Source organism: Oncorhynchus masou, chromosome 6 (assembly GCF_036934945.1).
Source record: "Oncorhynchus masou masou isolate Uvic2021 chromosome 6, UVic_Omas_1.1, whole genome shotgun sequence".
Classification (NCBI taxonomy): Eukaryota; Metazoa; Chordata; class Actinopteri; order Salmoniformes; family Salmonidae; genus Oncorhynchus; species Oncorhynchus masou.
In genome coordinates this window covers 67,157,684-67,175,480 of record NC_088217.1, presented here as the reverse complement: position 1 = coordinate 67,175,480, position 17,797 = coordinate 67,157,684, and the positions used below count along the sequence as shown (strand labels likewise).

General features: G+C 48.6%; 1 protein-coding gene across 1 annotated transcript in view; it reads right to left on the bottom strand.

Moving 5' to 3' along the window:
* Positions 1-132: 132 nt before the first annotated feature.
* LOC135541666 (ras-associated and pleckstrin homology domains-containing protein 1-like) overlaps positions 133-17,797 on the bottom strand; it is a 73,261-nt gene continuing 55,596 nt past the window's right edge. Inside the window, exons 12-17 of the mRNA XM_064967983.1 lie at positions 14,201-14,311; positions 12,708-12,806; positions 12,279-12,411; positions 11,491-11,627; positions 4,669-5,682; positions 133-4,630 (exon numbers count right to left, since the gene is read on the bottom strand). Coding sequence (XP_064824055.1) covers positions 2,165-4,630; positions 4,669-5,682; positions 11,491-11,627; positions 12,279-12,411; positions 12,708-12,806; positions 14,201-14,311 — 3,960 coding nt within the window. The 3' untranslated portion in view covers positions 133-2,164. The remainder of the gene's footprint in view (positions 4,631-4,668; positions 5,683-11,490; positions 11,628-12,278; positions 12,412-12,707; positions 12,807-14,200; positions 14,312-17,797) is intronic.

Here is a 17,797-nt window from a genome sequence, read left to right as displayed (position 1 = left end):
CCCTTTAAGTTAACCAATAAATGAACCATAGAGTTGGTGATAAACAAGACAGCGATACATGGTCGAGGTATGATTACCAACATTTATATTGTGATCTTCGGGCAAGTAGAGACATTTAGTCTGCAATCTCCCCCCCCCGGCTTTTATTCATTTAGTTTCATATGGCCCCCAAAATCAGATACACAACACTTCAATAATTTAATGTCTACTTCAGTTTGACATACTGTTAACCAACAACCTGAAAAGGATGATATTCAAATCATGAAAATGCACAGGCTCTGGGGTGAAGTTTCCCCTTAGCTACAGATCTAGGATCAGCTTCCCCGCCCCCAACCTGCAAAAATGTGCAACTGACCCAAGATCAGCGTCTCGAGCCAACTTCACCAATACGGAGCAGAAGCAATGTAGATATAAGCAAGATTAATATGACAGCATGTTTTATGCGTCTAGCAGTGGCCCTCAACATTCATGGTCCACTTGAGTTCAGTACGGACATTCAGCTTTATTTGGTTATGGTCGCTATACTGTATCGATTGCTGAAAATGGTGGAAACCGAAGCTAATGCTTCTATCAATCCAATCCAGGATGGTCACACTTCGGGAGAAGAGTGGAGGATTGGGGACAAACCCTAGATTCAACTTTTAAGATGTCAGCACCTTGATATCCAGGCTTATTATGACAATAAGTACTAGCACCCCTGAAATGAAGGCATTGCTGCGAGAACCCCCCTCCCACCCCCTCTCTACACTGCACTTCGGCAGGAGAAGCAGGAAACTGCACCACACTGGGATGTTTAGGCCATAAAAACAGGATATAGAAAGCAACATTCAATTTTAATGCGAGCCAGACGGGAATTTGTGAATTAATTTAGCCAGTCAGGTCTAGTCTAATGCTACTGACAACATAATTCAATGATCAGTACCTTAAAGCAACAACGTGCCACCATGTTGAGAATAACTGAGTATATGGTAAACGGCACCTGGAGCAAAGCTGCCCCCACTCTGTACATTCTATTTCTATGATTTTTAGGCCATGTCATGTGACAATCTAAAGGCGGCAGGGGCCAATGGGAGGGGAGCAGAAGCTGTTACTGTATAGATAAACAGAAGCAGATGTTCATTAGGCACCAAATGTTTTAAAGCATGTCCCCAACGAAAATCTAAAATGTGTGTTTCTAATTGGACGAATCCAGTGAGTCCCCTCCCTGTTTCACAGTCCGTTTCTTCTGCTTGGTGCCTAATGAACCCGACTCAGATGCCGGTCAGGTCAAAGGTCAAACAAACACAGCACACAACCCACAGGGCATTCGAAAGACATACACACGACGTGCCGTTCCAGTCTTCAGTTAAGCAAAAAAAAGTGTATGCATTAAATTAAAAATTAACAAAAAAATTATTCCCAGTCACAAATGTTTCCAGTTGCACAGTCATGGTTTCGTGCCTTTGGGAGGAGAGAATCTCATTTTTTCCCCCCATTTGGAGATTCCTTCGAGAGAGTGCAATCGTCTGTGAAAAAAGGCGTCCTTCCGATTTGCGTGCCACCGAGTGAGACACTTGCAAAACATTCAGGGAATACTTAGGAAATGTCAAAACTCTGAGAATTCTTATCTCATTGGTTCAAGTTTTTCCATCTTATCCGCCTCTCTCCAACGTACTTGCAGCTTTTAAAAACGTAACTATAAAGAAAATCCTTTCACGTATTAAATAACTTCATATAAAACCAGAGGCAACATAACAATCCCTATTACAGAGGCCTTCCTTTATGGGCTGTCTCCCATTTCCCCTTTAGCTCTCGCTCTCACACACATGGATGCATGTGAAAACACACGGGTACGCACACAAAACGGGTATACACACACACACACACACACACACATAGAGCATCATGTTTTACAGCATGTCCATGCAGTACCAATGCAGAATGAATCCTAACGTCGTTATTATTGGTTTTCTGACTACGTGGCACAAACATACGGCGAAGAAGCTGATACGTGGTTTGGCGTTTCCTTATTTACATGGTTAAGTATTCACCATCATAATCATGGAACACGAGGAGTCCAGTTTGTCAATGTCCACTGACGGTCCTGTGTGATAGATAGAAGCTCCTCCCCAAGAGAGGTAAAGTAGGCATCATCCAACAGTCTCCTTTTCTACCACTCCCCTGGTCAGTGTGTCAGTTTTGTGTTGCCCCCCCTCTTGGGTGGGGCCGGTGGGGGCCCCCGCCGTAGCGTTGCATAGCCTGAGATGTTCCCCCCCGACAGCAAATCGGGCGGTGGAGGGGGCAGTGCCAACTCCATATCGTCCATGGTGCCCGCGGCGGGCTCCAGCTTGGGGCCGGACAGGCGGGACGAGGAGAGCGAGCCCTGCCGGCTCACCGACTTGCGCTTCAGAGTCCGGTTCAGGTCGTCCATGAAGTTGCCCGGCTGGGGGGCGCCGTTGTTACCGTTCCCCTTGGGGGGCGAGGTAGGCAGGGGCAGCTTGGGAGGCGGGGACGGCTGGTTCCTCTGCAGCATGGGGGGAGGGGCCTTCTTCAGGGAGCCCTTGCCCCAGGAGGAGTTGATGGTGGTGGGGGGAGGGGGACCGGGAGGGGCAGGCGGTACTTTTGGCTGGGGGTTGACCACTGCTACCTTAGGTGCCCCGACGTGGCTGTCACTGGGCAGTGGAGGAGGGGGGAAGAGATCAAAAGCCAGTGGGGGAGTGGGGAGGTAGGCCACGGCGCACTCCGCTGGAAGGGAGGGGAAGTCGGCGGTGGACTGGCGCTGCTGGCCCACTTGACCCACTTTGGCCTGTAGGGCCAGGTTGGCCAGGTTCAACTTGCCTGGCTTGGGGGGCGCCGGGGGGCCGGCCTGGGAGGAGGAGGGGTCCTTAGAGGGAGAACTACCCAAGGACACGGCAGGGAAGGATGGGAAGGTGGAGGGGGAAGAGGAGGACTTGGGGGCGAACTTGCTGAGAAGGTTCCTGCGGGACTCCTGGTATTCAGCCGAGGAGTTAGACTTGATGCTGGAGGCCTTCTGGGGGGTGGCGGGCGGGGGCTTCCTGCCCCCCCAGCCAGAGGAGCCTGAGGAGGGTGTGGAGGAGCCCGATGGAGAACTCTTCAGGGGCGAGCATAGGTTGCCGGGGGGGAGAGGGGGAGGCGGAGGGGTGGGGCCAGTGATGGGAGGGGGAGGTGGAGCAAGAGGGGCAAGGCCGGTGACTGGAGCAGGTGGGGGCGGAGGAGGAGGGGGAGGAGGAGGGAAAGACAGGCTGCTCTCAGAAGCGGGTGGAGGGAACTCAGAGACCTGTTGCTGGGCCTGTCCACAGCCTGGCTGCCATCTTGGTTTGGCCTTCACCGCAGGAGGGGAAAGGGGGGCTTTGGGGCTCTCAAGTTGATTGGTTGACAGTGTGGACCCTGGGAACTGGCTTGCCATCTGTTTGACCAGGGAGGTAGTGGTGGGCGGAGCTGTGAATGACATGAGTGGCGGCTTGGAGAGGCTGTGCTGCTTGGGAAATGTGGGAGGGGGCTGGTTGGGAGTGTGGACTACCTGGAGGCTGTGCTGCTTCTTCATTGACACCGGAGGAGGAGGGGGCGGGGGTGGGGGAGGAGTAGGGGCAGCAGGTGGGGCGGGGGGGAGAGGGGAAACAGGGTAGAGAGGCTTCCGGGCACCGTGGTGGAGCAGAAAGCCTGGGGAGAAGGTTTTGGGCAGGGCAGGGGGGGGAGCAGCTGCGGGCAAGTACTGCTGCTGAGGAGTTGGGGGAGGAGGAGGTGGGGGAGGAGGAGGTGGGGGAGGCACAGAGAGCTTCTGGGGAGGCGGTGGGGTAGGAGGGGGAGGTGGTGGGGGAGGAGGCGGTGCCGGGGGCGACTCTACTAGTCTGGCAGCGAGGGGAAAGAGGCCCTGGGGGGGACCGTTGTGGAACTTTTGGGCCAGTGCCTGCTGGAGGGCGTTGGCGCCGTAGGTCAATGGGCACAGACCTGGCATCGGGTCTGGGGGCGGTGGAGGGGGAGGGGGAGGGGGGATGTCGTTGCTCTCCGGCGGTGGTGGGATGAACTGGGGCAGGGCGGCCGGGCTGGGGGAACCGAGCCGGAGTGCGGCCATGGCCGACCCCAGAGCAGGCATGGAGGGCGGGGGAGGGGGCGGCGGGGGAGGCGGGACGTTGATGTTATTGACCAGCGGTTTGACAGCCGTCTGATGGGGAGGAGGCGGGGCTTGAGCTGACGCCCTGGGTGGGCTCTGGTGGTTGTTTTGCGCCCTGTGGTGATTGGCGGCCTGGTGGGCAGCGTTCTGGTTCTGCAGCCGGGTGATGGTGCTGTACTTGGCGAACACTGTGGGGCCCGAGTGGTGAGGGGTGCTGCTGGTAGGCAGGGGCGGCGGGGGAGGGGGTGGTGGCGGGGGAGGGGGTGGCGGGGGCACAGCTTGGTTGTAGCTGCTGTAGGACTGTGGAGACAGCTGTTGGGGTGGTGGAGGAGAGAGCTGGGGGGGTGGTGGAGAGAGCTGGGGGGGTGGTGGAGAGAGCTGGGGGGGTGGTGGAGAGAGCTGGGTGGGTGGTGGAGAGAGCTGGGTGGGTGGTGGAGAGAGCTGGGGGGGTGGTGGAGAGAGCTGGGGGGTGGTGGAGGAGAGGGCTGGGGCGGCAGGGAGGGCAAGACCTGGGTGTAACTACTGCGGATCTGGGGAGGCAGCTGTTGTGGCGGTGCAGGGAAGGGCTGTTGGGGAGGTGGAGGGAAGTGCTGTTGGGGCGGTGGAGGGAAGGGCTGTTGGGGCGGTGGAGGGAAGGGCTGTTGGGGCGGTGGAGGGAAGGGCTGTTGGGGCGGTGGAGGGAAGGGCTGTTGGGGCGGTGGAGGGAAGGGCTGTTGGGGCGGTGGAGGGAAGGGCTGTTGGGGCGGTGGAGGGAAGGGCTGTTGGAGGGAAGGGGGGCGGTGGAAGGGCTGTTGGGGCGGTGGAGGGAAGGGCTGTTGGGGCGGTGGAGGGAAGGGCTGTTGGGGCGGTGGAGGGAAGGGCTGTTGGGGCGGTGGAGGGAAGGGCTGTTGGGGCGGTGGAGGGAAGGGCAGGGAAGGCAAGACAGGGGTGTAACTGCTGCAGATCTGGGGGGGCAGCTGTTGGGGTGGTGGAGGGGAGGGCTGGGGGTGCAAGGAAGGCAAGACCTGGGTGTAACTGCTGCGGATCTGGGGGGGCAGCTGTTGGGGCGGTGGAGGGAAGGGCTGTTGGGGCGGTGGAGGGAAGGGCTGTTGGGGCGGTGGAGGGAAGGGCTGTTGGTGCAGGGTAGGCAAGACCTGGGTGTAACTGCTGCGGATGTGGGGGGGTAGCTGTTGGAGCGGTTGAGGGGAGGGCTGTTGTGGAGGGGAGGGCTGTTGGGGCGGTGGAGGGGAGGGCTGTTGGGGCGGTGGAGGGGAGGGCTGTTGGGGCGGTGGAGGGGAGGGCTGTTGGGGCGGTGGAGGGGAGGGCTGTTGGGGCGGTGGAGGGGAGGGCTGTTGGGGCAGGGTAGGCAAGACCTGGGTGGAACTGCTGCGGATCTGGGGGGGCAGTTGCTGTTGAAGTGGGGGGGAGGTACCCCCCTGTGGCTTGGGGGGTAGAGCGTGGGTGTAGCTGCTGCGAGTCTGGGGAGGCGGCTGCTGTTGTGGCGCAGCCAACGCAGGGGGCTCCAGTTGTGGGGTCTGGCGGTGCGTGTGGGCAGGGTGGGGGAGGGTGGCTCCTCGGGTGGACTCCCTCATCTGTGCGGGGACAGAGAAATACACACAATCAGTACAGGATCACCATGAACAATCTGTTGATAAGCGACGGCTTGAGTATAAGAATATTTTGAAGATAAATACACAACGCAGAGGATAAGAGGACAAGAGTACTAGAATTAACGCTCAATAGGGAATTGTCAATGTAAATAGGAGTTAGGTTTCAGTTCAACAGCTGTTTCGAATCTGTGGTATGTCACTCCTGAACTCAGTGTGCTATGTTCTGTACATTGAGTCTGGAGCAGGATACTTGTTATTTGGCCATTGGCCCAGTTGTACTGCAAGGACTTCTGATTGGTCAACCCCAGGCTAGGGTGGGGGGTTATAAATGGCATCATTTTCCTTTGTTCTGTGGAGAAAAGCTGAGGACAGGGGAGAATGAACATCTACCTCCCAGCATTACATTATGATTTGTCCTCTTTGAATAAACCTATTTTTCTCCCCCCGAGTTGCTTTGGAGTTTGTGTTATTGAAGAATAACATAAATTGCTAACAATAAGGGTACGGTTAGAATAAGGATTCGGGTAAGGGTTAGCATAAGGTTAAGGCTAGGGTTAAGTTTAGGATAAGGGTCAGTAGAAAGTGAAATCAGCCCCAGTCTTATGAGTGGGCATTAGGTGGCCTGGACCGCCCTACAGCACCTCCTCCCGTCCAAATAAAGTATTTAAATATTGATAATTTATTTCACCGAGATGAGCGGAGACAGAAAGACTCACCAATCTCAGATAAATCAGAGTGAGCGAAACAGCGCTCCCCTGTCTGAGTATGTGTAGCCCATGTATGTGATGTTGTCTGGACAACAATAGTGTGGCATGTGTTAAGGGAGTTTTTTGATCAGTAATGACTAATTATGTATACATTTCAATCAGGACTGACTAATCAGAATACTATTATGCTACAGTATAGATGTATGAATTTTGTTTTAATCCTAGTACTGAATATAATGTGTGTAATTATAATCAAGAATTAGAACAATGACTGTCTGTTCCTTGGTAGAAACAAATTAACTTATCGTCAGACAGGCTCGAATGCTTATCTACACAGGAAGACCGTGGCTTGGTTATAAATTATCTAAATTGGTGGGAGACGATGTAGGGAGGCTTGAGATCTATACTGCCATTGTACCGGAGTGGAGGAGAGACGGGACAGTTCGAAAACTAATGACGCCATTTTCAGTTTATAACCTGTGGTAAATTGTATCATGTTCAGTACTCTCGAGAACAAACGCTAGTGCCTGATTTTGAGACTGGTCTCCGCCCATTTTATGTAAATAAGTTTCTTACGTATCCTTAGAAATGGGCTGAGTGTATTAATTTAATTGGGTATTAAACATATAGGAATTGAATTCCTCTAACAGCATGTCATACTCTTTTTGGCCAGACAGCATCACATACTGTACATGGGCAAAATATATCAAATCATATTGGTCGCATACACATATTTTAGCCAGATGTTATTGTGGGTGTAGCAAAATGCTTGTGTTCTTAGCTCCAACAGTGCAGTAATATCGAACAATTCACAACAATACACACAAGTCTAAAAGTAAAATAAATGGAATTAAGAAATATAGAAATATTAGGACGAGCAATGTCAGAGTCCGGAGTATAAATATACATGTGATGGATGTATAGACATTATGGACAGTATGTGGATAGAATATTTAGTATATTTGTAGAGTACGTAGGATAGAATATTGTATATATATACACTGCAATCATTGAATAGGATGGCATTGACTAGAATACAGTATGTAAACATTATTGAAGTGACCAGTGTTCCAGTGAAAGTGACTAGTGAAGCCATGTCTATGTGCATAGGGCAGCAGCCTCAAAGGTGCAGGGTTGAGTAACCAGGTGGTAGCCGCCTAGTGATGGCTATATAACAGTCTGATGGCCTTGAGATTGAAAAACAGCTTCAGTCTCTCGGTCCCTGCTTTGATGCACCTGTACTGACCTCGCCTTCTGGATGATAGCGGGCCGAACAGGCCGTGGCTCAGGTGGGTTGATATACTTGATGATCCTTTTGGCCTTCTTGTGACATCAGGTGATGTAGGCGCCAGGCGGTGATACAGCCCGACAGGATGATCTCAAATGGTGCATTTGTGGGGGTCTTTAGGGGCCAAGCCAAATTTCTTCAGCCTCCTGAGTTTGAATAGGTGCTGTTGTGGCGTCGTCTACACCACAATGTCTGTGTGGGTGGACCATTTCAGATTGTTAGTGATGTGTATGCTGAGGAACTTGAAGCTCTTCACCTTCTCCACTGCGGTCCCGTCGATGTGGATGGCGGCAGTCTCCCTCTACTGTCTCCTGAAGTCCACGACCAGCTCCTTCGTTTTGTTGACTTTGTAAGACCGGGGCCAAGCATCGCACTGACGCTTTCTCTGGTGAGATAGTGGTTTCAGCCACTTGCACATTGAAGGAAAGTTGGCGGGTGCACAGTGCACTGTTTTGATGCTGGAATTATTTTTGGACGAACGTGCAAAAGGTAACCTACTTTTTGAAGTGATTTGTTTGACAAAAATCAGTTGAACACATCACGACTGGTTGTGTTCATGCCATATTTATAAAAGGTCATTTTTAATAAAATTACTCGGACGTTTTAAGTCATGCCTCCCTCGACTTTACCTAAATAAGTCTATAAAACACACTGCCATTGTTAAACTCTTAATATCAGAAACAGTGTGTTATAAACACTGTTAGGAGGGCATGTCATTTTCTTTATGGTTTTCCCCCCGCTGACCCCCACTACTCCCGACAGTAGGGCCTGCTTCCCTCCTTCTCCCGATAATTAAAAGGTGCCGTGCCCAGTTGACAATTACCCCGATAATTGCCTCGAAACTGAACATACACCAAAACTAATTTCACACAACCCGTTTGGATAGAAAAAGACGGAGACAATTCAACTGTCTGATTATCAGCACAATTACATCATCACAGAGAGCAGGCCCCTACATCTCAAGCAAAAAACAACATCAGCAACGAACCTCACTAGCTTTCGTTGTTTATGTGACATGCTCCAACTTATGCCATTGCGTGAAGACACACACCCTGGTAAGCACGAGCTGACAGTAATTGACCATTTTTGACTGCGGCCATATTTTTATTAGAATGCCATTTATATGCTTTTGTGCCGATTTTCACTATTTATCAAGCACACTTGGAGCTTAAAATAATGTTAAGGCAACAAATGTTTCATCATTTGACCGTGCATCTTGCTGACTGTGCATCTTGCTGACCGTGCATCTTGCTGACCGTGCATCTTGGTGGTCGGGGTATCATCTTTTTTTGCCGTCGTAGAAAGCTGTTACCAAGTTCCAACATATGCTTTCTGTTTTGCAGTGGTGGGCCGTCAGGGCCAGCAAGGCCTTCTCTGCTGGCCTAAACATCATCAGAATATATATATATTTTTTTTAAATATATTTTCCCACAAATATGTATTAAATTATTCCCCAGAGTAAGAGTTATACTCTTCATTTCATAGCTTTCCTCTTGGTTGCACTGCTTCCAGCCCCAGGTTGAGATTTGGAGGGCTGGTCTTTATGTTAGATCTTTTATCCAATCATATTCAGCCATCATGTGTTGCCAGGGGTCTAAAATCTGCCCTCAGGCCTTCAGAATCAACAGTGCGGGCGCTTGTAGCTTAAAGTGAATGGAAATGAAAATTTAGTGTCAACCAATCAGCTTTAGAGTTGGCTATTGTACACCTTCTGGCTGGCTCCAGTGTTACACAGGAGCCAGCTAGCAGGCGTAGTGCGTGCACATCTTTTGATTGGATTGCCAATATTGAAAGGCAGGTCCTATGGGCAGGTCTATGCAGAACCTCAGAACTAGGAAACTGAATTTGATAAACAAATTAATTTGCGTACTACTAAGCTGATTTGGTTGAGGATATAATTATAACGCCATTCTCAAGACAAACTTTTCAAGAAAAGTTAGACATTGTAAGGAGAGGTCACCCGACACCGACGCTACAAAGCCTGTCACAGGTGGGAAAGGGGTTCGTTCGCCACTTTCAAAGTTCCAACTACGAGCGCCATCAATGGCTCACAGGCTCCGAGAAGCACTGCAAACTGTACTACTGGAAATGCCTATTATTACAATTGAGCGAGAGAGGCGCAGGTTCAGTCAAATCTACGACGACACAGCGCGTATCTCAAGTTCACCCAACGCACGCAGAGGACCAGCACAAGGAGACCCTCGCACATACTACCAACAACTCCACAGCAATATTCTGGACAACATTCTTTGCCAGATACGAAACAGGTTTCAAGACCACGAAAAATTTATGTTTCTCTCCCTCCTGGAACCCCAGCACTTCCAGACCTACCGGAAAACAATTCCCGCAAACTGCCTTCTCCAGCTTAACAGAGAGTCACGGAACACTGTTCGACCTATCCAAGCTAAAAACAAAACAAAACAGAACTGACTATAATGTATGCTATGACTGATTTTGAAGGGAAAAGCCCCTCTGATCTCCTTGATTTCCTTAAGCAGAAGAATCTGAATGAGGACATGGGGCAACTTTACACATTGGCATGTGTGACAGTGACTATCCCTGTGTCCACGGCTTCTGTCGAGCGGTCATTCTCGGCCTTAAAGCGAATCAAAACGTATTCCAGAAATGCTACTGGACAGACTCGGCTTTCAGCATTAGCCTCCATGTCGATAGAAAAGGACTTATTGGTGGAACTAAAACGCACAGATAGACTGTACAACAGAGTCATTGAAGTCTTCTTGAGGAAAGAAAGGAGGATGGATTTTGTGTTCAAATAATCCGTCTTTGGTGAGTAGGCATACAATGCATTTTATTTTTTATTAAATGTGTATGTATGTTTCGCATTTTATTTCGTTAATATTAAATAACCTATATATTAACAATATAAAATGGCAAATAGCCTATATTACAAATGATTCTGTTTTCTTTTTCTTTTCTTTTCAGTGAATTGTTGTGTGTCTTTATCATCACGGTGAAACTGCTTTGGGTGCGACTCAACGCCTGGTTATACTGCGTTTCTGTCTAAATGTAGTGTCCAGAGCCATGGCATCATAATGATGGTAATAAGCGATGGTTTAATACCGGTGGGACTGTGTAGGACCTCACTGAAGGCCCAGGCCCCAGGCACGCCACTGCTGTTTTGTAGTTGTAACAAAGGCAACGCAACAAATAAAATGGTGTTTTTACATAAACAGTACCATAAACTAATGAAACACTAATTTTTTAGTTATTTTTACTTTATTTAACTAGGAAAGTCAATTAAGAACAAATTCTTATTTTCAATGACAGCCTAGGAACAGTGGGTTAACTACCTGTTCAGGGGCAGAATGAAAAAGCATTCGTGTGATTTGAAATATATATTTTTCATAGTCTAATGTGACCTTCATAACCACAACCAAATTATTATTTTTTGCAAAAGCATATATGAAATATATTAATTCAACTGTTAGAATGTTGCAGTCCGAATGACTGCTCATTAACTTGAATAGCAGTTCTAGTTTTCCCACGGAAGGAGGTCCTGCAACCAACAAAAAAAACAAACTTGCCCCATATGGAAATCAAAAAGAGTCCAACTGATTTGTTCTGGCGCCGGTCCTGGTTGAATTGTTACTGATAGTCTGTAGAGCATCTACAGTGCGACAGACAAAATCAATCATCACAGTAAAACAATCTGATGGAGACAAAGAGAAGAGGAGAAAGGAGAGATAATGGAGAGACATATCGAGAGATGAGAGGAAATACAAAGGAGGGATATATTGGCGTGAAGAGGAGAGGTCAAAGGGGAGAAGGACTAACCCTGGTGTTCTCCTCCATCTGCGTTCCTCTCTTCCAGGCCTCAGAGAAAATGGAGCTGACCACGCTCTGGGAGCGCCCGTGGCTGGAGGCCGTGTCCACTCCACTGTCTGACTGGCCCGAGTGGTTCGACTGGGACTCTGGGGGGCACACACACACACACACACACACAGCCATGGAAGAGAGCCGCTAGATGCTGATCTTGGGTCAGTGTTGCATTTCCCCACTAATGATTAAGGTTAGGATTGGGCAAGGGGAAGCTGATCCTAGATTTGTACCTTGGGGGAAACTTCACCCCGGAGCATATAAACACTAGATTTCTGACCTACACATTGGCTAACAAGAGTCTCTGAAGCCACCGAACTGCAATATTAGAACTTCCTCTTTTGCAGATTTGATTAATGGGAGTGGATGTGTAAAAAAGGGTGAATCCACATCTCTGTAGATAGAATAGAGCTTTATCGTGTACCCTCAAAGCCACAACAACTGATTCAAGATCAGAACTAGAATAAATGTACCTACTGCTAGACAGGGGTTGTGGTCAACTCCATCTGATAAATTGAATCAAAGTCGTCATTGAAAATAATGGCCAATTAATTAATAGCATATCAATCTCTACTCAATCAACATCACCTCAAATTGAGGTCAATTCGATTTGGTTACCAAGCTGATCCCGAATCTGTGCTTGTCTAATCACAGTCCCCCAGCCATTGCCATTAAGCCTCAGTGGACCACCGTGGACTTGAGCAGCTGATCCCAGACCAGTTGTAAGCCCAGGAAGGCTGACTCACCGGGCAGACTGGCTGAGCCGGAGCCGGAGCTGGAGCCAGAGCGGATGCTGGAGGTGGAGAGGGACGACCAGTCGTGGGCCGCCTCCGTGCGCTTCATGGCCTCCTGGTAGTTCACATACAGCTGTTTCCCGTACTACACCACCGCCACCGTGGGGGAAAGAGAGAGGTCACAGTTGTTTATTAAAAGAGAAGCGCAGTTGCTAATTGTTCACATTGAATGTTGTATTTTGGTTGCATGGTTCATATATAATTTAATATGGACCAATGTCTTATCTTGTAAAACACAATCTTAAGTTAAGGGAAACAAACTTTTTGTATTTTTTATTTTTAAGTCAGCTTTTAGTTTAGGAGACCCCTTTTGGCTTGAGAGAAAAAGTTATATAGTCTCTAATAGTCATGTTTAAGAGTGACGTGGATGTTAAGGTTTACCTTGGCGATGCGAATGCCGTTGAACCATTGGTGGAGGGTCCTGACGTCGTCACAGCACAGATACTTGATGTACTGGGACTTCTTCTGGATCTGGGGGTGCTGAACACACAGAGACATGCACATGATGTGTTACCATGACAACACAAAACGTGTAGTTTCACTTTGTTCCTAGGAGAAGGAATGGCCTACGCACAACCAGAAGTCCAGAAGTCTGGATCCCCATGGGTTAAATTGCCATGATCAGTGGTTTCAAGTTTGTATCCAAACCTTTTTTACGGGCTGATCAGAGCGAAAAAGGAAATAATTCTGCATTTCCCGCTGTGTAAACACATTGCAAATAGGTTCAGGATAACGCCTCCGGATAAAGTTGGGTATCTGATATTCAGAGTTTAAACAGCCAAATTGATTTCTCACTAGACTAATCGGGACTAATAAAGCCAATGCAACGGGCGTTTTATTTTTAACAAACCATTAGGCCTTCCACACGAACGGGCATTCCTAAAATTCCGTTGCTGGCCACATGGTCGGCTGCACCTCAGTAAGCCTGGACCGACACCAATGTCATTCTTAGATCCGTCCGGACCGGCCGTCTTATTTACAAGCGGTAGGCCCACCAGGTGGACATTCCTAAAATTCCATTTCAGGCGACACTTTCAGGGCGATACCTCAATAAGCACGGACCAACACGACGCTTTTTGGATTCGTTTTTTTGGCCCTGTCCAGGCGCGTTTTTGTGCAGTCTGGACCGGCCTGGATTTCCACCTACACAGGTTTTTGGTTCGGACCGGACCGAATCAAACCAATCATAGATGTCCATGTTCAGACTTTGTCCGGTCTAGACCAGCCTTGATTTGTCCTAAACATAGGCAGCTATAAATTCCGTCTTTTCAACTTTCATTCAGAACAGATTTCAACGTCCCCGGAAAATACATATATTTTCAATGTTCATTCAGCACCTAAAATGAACCTAACTTCAACGTCTGGAAAACACTTATTTTAGACGTCTTCTCAAAGTCATTTCCTTACTAGTACTATGAGTCTTACTGAGGGCAGCACATTTTCTGTCTCGCCTTGGGCGGCAGAGCGGCCAGGACCGGCCCTGATCGTTCCGTTCCAGTAAAGACATCGATTCCAAAACCACCCTTGAAAATTGCCTTTGTGCCTGTTAGTTTGACTACAGCTAAAGATAGGTGGGTCAACATTAATAATATAGGAGTGTGGCGCCTTAACACTTATTTTTGGTGTTTTTCAGGGTCTGTGCTTTTAGAAAGGAGTGGCCTCAAAGGATATCATTACCCAGACCCCCTCCGGGACCACATCCACTCACACAACAGATCCATCTTAATGGGCTTGTCCAGGCTCACTGCAACATCTCTACTCTAAAAATGTGCCACCCCTTGTCTAAAAATGAGTTAGCCCATGTTCCTAATCAATTCTCCACAAGGAGCAGAAGTGGAGTGCACCATTAGGTGAACGGGGGGGGGTTATCTTACCTTAAGGGCCAGGCAGTAGTCTGTGGGGGCCTTGTACTTGCTGCGGTAGTCCTGGCCGTAGTACACATTAACGTGGTCCAGCTGTAGAAAGCATACCAGGTCCCTGGAGGCCTATATGGAGGGAGAGACAGGATTCATATATGATTGATTATATCATATATTGCATGGGTAATCAAATACTCTTTGAGAAGGTCCGGTCCCACAATTTCCTGGTGACAGAAGGTCCGGATGGATATTGTTGTTTATCTGCATAGTAACAAACGTCAACCTTACAACCCCAAACTGTCACCACTCTTTTGCAGTTTTAAAGGTCATTTCCTGAAATTCTACACATTTTGTCATTGGGCAGAGATAACATTTCATAGTTTCAAAGCTAATTTCTTGCAATTCAACACATTTAGCCATGTCTTGTGTGTTGATATGATACCGGAGTGTCTAAACAAAATCAAAAAATGGGGGCTCCCTTGGGGTCGAGGCCCCTGGGCATGTAATCTGGCCATGAAAACTACAAGATTTAGATAGCTGGTTAGCCTAACTTACCTACCTAGCGAACATGGGACAGTTGAATAACTGGACATTTCTTGACAGGTTAAACAGCTCTGTAGGTCTGTCAGTGAATGACAGGAGGAAAACTGCCCATGTACTACCAAATACTACCAAATCTAAATACTCCGTGTGCCTTCTACTATTACAACTCAACAGCAGTAAGATAAAAGCTCGGCCAATTTTTGCAAAACTTTAAATAAATTGTCTGAGGCTTTAGACTAGAGAAGTCTACAGGGAGAGAGAGGAGAGTGAGTAGAGACATATTGACATATAATTGATAATATGATACTGGTTACAGACCGACAGAGGCCCATGCCTAGAGGCCAAACTGGTTTGATACGGTATTCATTCAAGTCGAGGTTGAAATACTCACTGTTTGGCCAACAACGTGACAAATCTTATCAGATTACTGGTTCACTCATTGCAGAATTAACATCACAGGGTGGCATTGTATATACATTTTTTTTTAAAGGAGACAACCGATGGGATAATCAGAGAGGACAAGAAAATGGAAACGGTGTGGGAGTGGGGCAAAAATTAAGGTTCTAACCTAACCTCAAAATGGGAAAACATTTTGAAAAAAACAAGTCCAAGGTTTACTTCCGTTTCATGGCCTCTGAACACAACCCTGGGCTAAAAGCTAAAGCATACACACACTCAACATGGGGCTAAATCAGTTCTACCAAATCTCTATCAACATGTTAAATGTGCAACCAGAGGGAAACAAATTCTAGATCACCTGTACTCCACACACAAAGATGCGTACAAAGCTCTCCCTCGCCCTCCATTTGGTAAATCCGACCACAACTCTTTCCTCCTGATTCCTGCTTATAAGCAAAAATTAAAGCAGGAAGCACCAGTGACTCGGTCTATAAAAAAATGGTCAGATGAAGCAGATGCTAAACTACAGGACTGTTTTGCTATCACAGACTGGAACATGTTCCGGGATTCTTCCGATGACATTGAGGAATACACCACATCAGTCACTGGCTTTATCAATAAGTGCATGGAGGACGTCGTCCCCACAGTGACTGTACGTACATACCCCGATCAGAAGCCATGGATAACAGGCAACATTCGCACTGAGCTAAAGGGTTGGGCTGCCACTTTCAAGGTGCGGGACTCTAACCCGGAAGCTTACAAGAAATCCCGCTATGCACTGCGACGAACCATCAAACAGTGGCAAAGCATCAATACAGGGCTAAGATTGAATCATACTACATCGGCTCCGAAGCTCGTCGGATATGGCAGGGCTTGCAAACCATTACAGCCTACAAAGGGAAGCACAGCCGCGAGCTGCCCAGTGACACGAGCCTACCAGACGAGCTAAATCACTTCGAGGCAAGCAACACTGAGGCATGCATGAGATCATCAGCTGTTCCGGACGACTGTGTGATCCCGCTCTCCGTAGCCGACGTGAGTAAGACCTTTAAACAGGTCAACATACACAAGGCTGCGGGGCCAGACGGATTACCAGAACGTGTGCTCCGGGCATATCCTGAACAACTGGCATGTGTCTTCACTGACATTTTCAACATGTCCCTGATTGAGTCTGTAATACCAACATGCTTCAAGCAGACCACCGCAGTCCCTGTGCCCAAGTACACAAAGGCAACCTGCCTAAATGACTACACACCCATAGCACTCACATCTGTAGCCATGAAGTGCTTTGAAAGGCTGGTAATGGCTCACATCAACACCATTATCCCAGAAACCCTAGATCCACTCCAATTTGCATACCGCCACAAACAGATCCACAGATGATGCAATCTCTATTGCACTCCACACTGCCCTTTCCCACCTGGACAAAAGAAACACCTATGTGAGAATGCTATTCATCGACTACAGTTCAGCGTTCAACACCATAGTACCCTCAAAGCTCATCACTAAGCTAAGGAATCTGGGACTAAACACCCCCCTCTGCAACTGGATCCTGGACTTCCTGACGGGCTGCCCCCAGGTGGTGAGGGTAGGTAGCAACACATCTGCCACGCTGATCCTCAACACTGGAGCTCCCCAGGGATGCATGCTCAGTCCCCTCCTGTACTCTCTGTTCACCCACGACTGCATGGCCAGGCACGACTCCAACACCATCATTAAGTTTGCAGACGACAAACAGTAGGCCTGATCACCGACAATGACGAGACAGCCTATAGGGAGGAGGCCAGAGACCTGGCCGGGTGGTGCCAGAATAACAACCTATCCCTCAAAGTAACCAAAACTAAGGAGATGATTGTGGACTACAGGAAAAGGAGCACAGAGCATGTCCCCATTCTCGTCAACTGGGCTGTAGTGGAGCAGGTTAATAGCTTCAAATTCCTTGGTGTCCACATCAACAACAAACTAGAATGGTCCAAACACACTCGTGAAGAGGGTACGACAAAGCCTATTCCTCCTCAGGAAACTAAAAAGATTTGGCATGGGTCCTGAGATCCTCAAAAGGTTCTACAGCTGCAACATCGAGAGCATCCTGACTGGTAGGGCAATTGCATCACTGCCTGGTACGGCAATTGCTCGGCCTCCAACCGCGAGGCACTTCAGAGGGTAGTGCATAAGGCCCAGTACATCACTGGGACAAAGCTGCCTGCCATCCAGGACCTTTACACCAGGCGGTGTCAGAGGAAGGTCCTAAAAATGGTCAAAGACCCCAGCCACCCCAGTCATAGACTGTTACCTCTACTACCGCATGGCAAGCGGTACCGGAGTGCCAAGTCTAGGATAAAAAGGCTTCTCAACAGTTTTACCCCCAAGCCATAAGACTCCTGAACAGGTAACCAAATGGTTACCCGGACTATTTGCATTGTGTGCCCCCCCACCCCTCTTTTACGCTGCTGCTACTCTCTGTTTATCTTATATGCAGTCACTTTAACTATATATTCTTGTACATACTACCTCAATTGGCCCAACCAACCAGTGCTCCCGCACATTGGCTAACCGGGCTATCTGCATTGTGTCCTGCCACCCGCCAACCCCTCTTTTACTCTACTGCTACTCTCTGCTCATCATATATGCATAGTCACTTTAACCATACCCACATGTACATACTACCTC